Source organism: Haematobia irritans, chromosome 1 (genome assembly GCF_050003625.1).
Source record: "Haematobia irritans isolate KBUSLIRL chromosome 1, ASM5000362v1, whole genome shotgun sequence".
In the NCBI taxonomy this organism is placed as follows: Eukaryota; Metazoa; Arthropoda; class Insecta; order Diptera; family Muscidae; genus Haematobia; species Haematobia irritans.
The window spans coordinates 71,133,493-71,138,181 of record NC_134397.1 but is presented as its reverse complement, the minus strand read 5'-3'; the positions used below and the strand labels follow the sequence as shown (position 1 = coordinate 71,138,181).

Sequence of the window (4,689 nt, the reverse complement as noted above, 5' to 3'; positions counted from 1 at the left end):
ACTTCGCTATATCCACAAAAATTTAGTTTTTTTCAGTCATCATGTTTTCCAAGAAATATTGCAATTAACGCGTCTATTTACTTTATGTGAACAAACTAAACTACTAAGGCGACAACTTAGTTTTTTAGCAACGGCGACATATCATATGCTACGGGTATGTGATAGTTAATACCATAGTAATACCGGATGTAAATGATTTGATAGAAAGTGGTATCAAAATTAGAAGGTAACGTGAACCAATCAATTAATACCAAACGGTAATGGCCACGTACCGCCTTTTTTCTACCAGTGCATATGTTTTGATCATCAACTTTTTATTAGAAATGTTTACGTTATATAAGTGTAAATCCAACCTAAGTAGCTCTTTACTCGTGTATACAACGAAGGAATATTTGGTGTGGCACATCCACTAAATCCTGTAGATGTTATACCCACCACAATTTTCATACATGGAAATTGGGGATGTTGCACCACTAATGGTCCACCTGAATCGCCTTGACATGTGTCCTTTATCTCAGTTGAACCAGCACATAAAATTGAGGGCCGCAGTCCTGATGGTAATATATCTAAGCCCTCATTAGAGGCAGCCAATGATGCACAATTCTCATAAGGATAAGGTTGTAACTTTACCTTCTGCAACCTTGATGATGACTGACCAGCAAATTGGGTGTGTCCCCAACCGATCGCAATTAGCGAGTTAAATTGTTCTTCATTAATATACGGTGAAGGTAAACAGGCCGGATGTTTGTAGCTGTTAAATGTTATGGCTTTAGTCAAAAGAATCAATCCTATGTCATTATAAGGTTCATTATGACGATAATCAGGATGCTCGATAAGTTTTTGTACAAAAAAGTTCTCGGGATCTGCGTCATCTGAGTACGAATGGAAATCCAATTCACCAAGCCGAACGCGATTAATGATACCCCTAAAAGAAAATTTCATACATTAATGCTCAATTGGCTTTATTCGAAGGGAAAGATTTTGTTCGACTAAAATAAAGCTCAATTTGGTAAATCTCATTTCAGTTGAACTATATTGAATTAAATTAAAACTAAAATTTGAGTAATTGTAATAATTGTTATAAAAATTGCCAGCATTTCAAAGTTCCATTTCATCCTCATCGCAACCACAGACTCGTAAATGACACTACAACAATCGCCAACTGTGATGGGGGAAGTGTATCAAAAAGTAATGTAAATGAAACTATTTTGTCATCACTATTGTTACAAGAGCCATTTTATATTTTTGAAACCCCAAGCGCAACTAGCTTATTATAATTTATTTAATCCTAGACAGCTTATCTAAGTCTGCGAGACGTATGCGTTTTTTAGTTTTTCGCTCTCCCTCATGAAAATGTGATTTTTTTTGTTACACTATATATAAAACTTTAGCCAAAAACATATTCAAATGATAAGGATTTGTATATAGAATCGGTGAAAGTATAAAAATTTAAAACGAAAGTCCTCAAATTTTGTCCACATGATGACAAACTGTGACTTTAAGTAGGTTAAGCTTTCTAGAGTTAAATAAAAACGAAAATGAAGTGCCTGAACATAGTTATTACACTTAAAGGTAGGTACTATGTTCTGTTTTCGCGTTGAAATTTTCGCGGTTACTTTATTAAAACAGTTCAATATGAAGCAGAAAAATTAACTTACTTGACGCGCAGTTTCTTTTTCCTAAAGATTTCGGCGAGACTTTACAGGAATATGTTTATTTTCATTTATAATTTTGATTATATTAGGAAAAGTAATCGCGAAAATAAAGTGGTTTTCAACTCGAAAACCGAACATAGTACCCACCTTAAAATTGTTAAAAAGGTATATTGGTGAACAATTTTCGAATTTCCAAATGGAGTAAAGTGATGGTTTTTCACATATTTTTCCATACACGCTGCCTCCATCAAGAATAATCACTGATAGACGCTGGAGCATCAGCCGAATATAGGTTAGGTTAAAGTGGCAGCGGTTTTTTCACCAAAATACTAAATTAAAAGTACAAATATATTTATGAAGACGATTATATTTTGATCGAGTCTTGCCAAATAATGGATGGAAAAGATCCAAGGAATTGATTGCAAATAATTTTATATTTCTAAATTAGTTAATTAAAAAAAGTAACCTTCACGGCTGGTTTTCAGCTTGAAAACTGAACATAGTACTCAGCTTTAACTAAAAGTACCTATTACATATGGGCACTTCTAGTTTTAACCGCTGAACCTTCTCGATTATTTCCTTCTGTTGAACCAACCAGATTGTTCAAAAAGAAATTAAGCAGTTCGTTAGTTAATTTTGTAGCTACACAGAAAAGAATATCACTAAAATATTTCCAAACAAACAATTTTTTAATAGGGCTGTTTTCTTTTAGCACTGGATACCCTAAGCCGTGAAGGACTGAAAGAAAACAGAGTACTCGTTTATCCAGGACATCTCCAAAAATATGCAACACTGTCATCAGCTGTTTAAAAACAATCACAGAAAAGAAGTGAAATCTTGCATTTTTAATGTATGAAATGCTCCAATTAGTAATAAATATTTACTGCTGCGATTATTTATGAGACTATACCACTTTGAATTACATGTTTTTCGATAAATTAGTCACAATAAAGTGCTATTGTGAATCGATGAAGCGTCACTTTATCAAAACGCAATCTGGCAAGATCGGCGCGACTTGCACTGGTGAGATGTTCTGGATAGAACACCAGTGCAACGATGTTCTGGATACCCCATACAAATGTTGTATCCAGTGCAAAAAAGAAAACAGCCCTAATGAAACAAAAAACACTAAGTTAAGTTATTACAAATAGTTAAGTTTTTAATGAGTTTTGCAATCATCATCAATTAAATTTTTAATTGAAACAATTAATTTAATTAATTAAATCAATTAAAAAATAAAATTTAAACGACTATAAACGATTATATATGCAAAACAATTTATTGATAGTTTATAAAATGATTTTATATGGTAAAAGTAGGCTTGAATTTTTTAACGTTGCATACACAGAAAAAATTTCAATTTCAATTTTTCCAATTAAAGTCTTTATTGAGTTTTAAAAAATATTCAATTAAAAATTCAATTGATTCAACATCAACAATTGGATCAATTAATTTTTTGATTGACTTGACTTTTTTTTTAATTTATACTATATTTTCTGTGATTGAAGACATTTCAATTAAAAAATTATTTGGATCAATTAATTTCGTGATTAAATCAGATTTTTTTTTGTGTATGGGTGTTACGCTTTAGGCTCGAATAACCAGTTATCCGGGAACGATCTCAAATCGGATACTTGCTATTTCGACATAAAATTTAGTTAATTATGGACACAAAATAATAATTTTTTTAAGTGATGTAGCTAAACTAGAATTGCTGTAGGGGGATGACAAATACGAAACACTCCTACCTACACAAAAAAATATTGTGTGTCTTCAATCACGAAATTAATTGATCCAATTAATTTCAATCTGCAATGTCAATTTAAAATAAAAATTAGTTTTTCTTGTAATTATTAAATTAGTTAAATCAATTAAATTTCGAATATGATTTTTTAAACTCAATTAAAATTTTAATTTGAAAAAATTTGGTGACATTTTTTCTGTGTATACCAATAACTTTAATAAATATATTTTAAATATAAACAAAAACTGACAATCAAAATGCTTCCTTAAAAATTTTAATAAGATGAATTTTATGTCTATAAAATTAAATTCAACTCAACTTACAGTGGTGAATAAAAACAATGTGCCGCTGTCATAACGTAATATTGGCTAATAATCGTTCCTCCACAAAACCAATTTATGTTGTTGCCTATAGTCTCCAAACTGCCGAGAAGGGCTGCAAATGGAAATTCTTTAGGTAATGCATTTTCACCGCCCACTACTAAAGGAAATAGAGATCTACATCGATCTTCTGTAATACTATGTTGTTCAGCACCAGCCAAGAAATAACTGAATGACACATTGTTCTCATATAATAGCCGCTTATATTGCAAACATCCTGCAATGACAAACAATTTCAATGCGGATCTAGAAAAAATTTAACTATACCGACTTTTTTCACTATGGTCTTGTGTAGCACAAAGGTAGGCAAACAACGATTCGACAATGAGAAAGTATTTAATAAATAGTTTTACTCTAAATTTAATAAACATTGCTATGTTAATGGTTTTGCAAAATAAGGTATGATCAGTTTATACAGAACGTTATTCGGATAATAACAATAATAAGACGATGTATTATATTAAAAATAGGGATCCTAACTAGTTGATCACGCTCTCATGATTGCTAGTCGATGACACGTTATTAGTAATCGTCGTCATGAATCATACACATATCTCCAAATGATATCTTTAGATGTTTGCAAGAAATTATGGACATTAGCGTGGCTATGTATGTATTAAGTTTCTTAAAAATGCAAAACAAACCGACTGGTACCAACTTCATGATATCCGAGTGAAAATAAAAATGGTAACTGTATGGCTGAAACAAGGAAACGATTTTTTCTATGTTTGTTTTAGCTTCAACCATGTGTTACGGCGGTAACACTTTCAAGGCAGTATTATAAAACAAAACGTTATTAACAAAAAATTCTTTGGGGAACTTTCTTCTTTGACTTCTGGTTTTCACCAAACGAAATAAAGTGTTTTGTTTTATTATCTAAATAAAGGTGAGTACTATGTTCGAGTTTTTC

General features: G+C 31.3%; 1 protein-coding gene across 1 annotated transcript; it reads right to left on the bottom strand.

Annotated features, from left to right (window-relative positions):
* Positions 1–293: 293 nt before the first annotated feature.
* On the bottom strand, positions 294–4,286 carry LOC142221143 (serine protease snk-like). The gene is made up of 3 exons (XM_075290719.1): positions 4,051–4,286; positions 3,723–3,996; positions 294–925 (listed from the first exon to the last, which is right to left on the bottom strand). Exons 1-3 carry the CDS (start codon positions 4,148–4,150, stop codon positions 328–330), a joined length of 972 nt encoding a protein of 323 aa, XP_075146834.1. The 5' UTR covers positions 4,151–4,286; the 3' UTR covers positions 294–327.
* Between the last annotated feature and the right edge of the window lie 403 nt (positions 4,287–4,689).

Bases quoted from the DNA above. Each gene is read 5' to 3' on its own strand.
- LOC142221143 (XM_075290719.1), bottom strand. From the start codon at position 4,150: ATGTTTATTAAATTTAGAGTAAAACTATTTATTAAATACTTTCTCATT. The intron at 3,997-4,050 runs GTCGGTATAGTT...TTGTCATTGCAG, and splicing joins ACAAGACCATAGTGAAAAAA to GATGTTTGCAATATAAGCGG. The intron at 926-3,722 runs GTAAGTTGAGTT...ATTTTCTTTTAG, and splicing joins CATTGTTTTTATTCACCACT to GGGTATCATTAATCGCGTTC.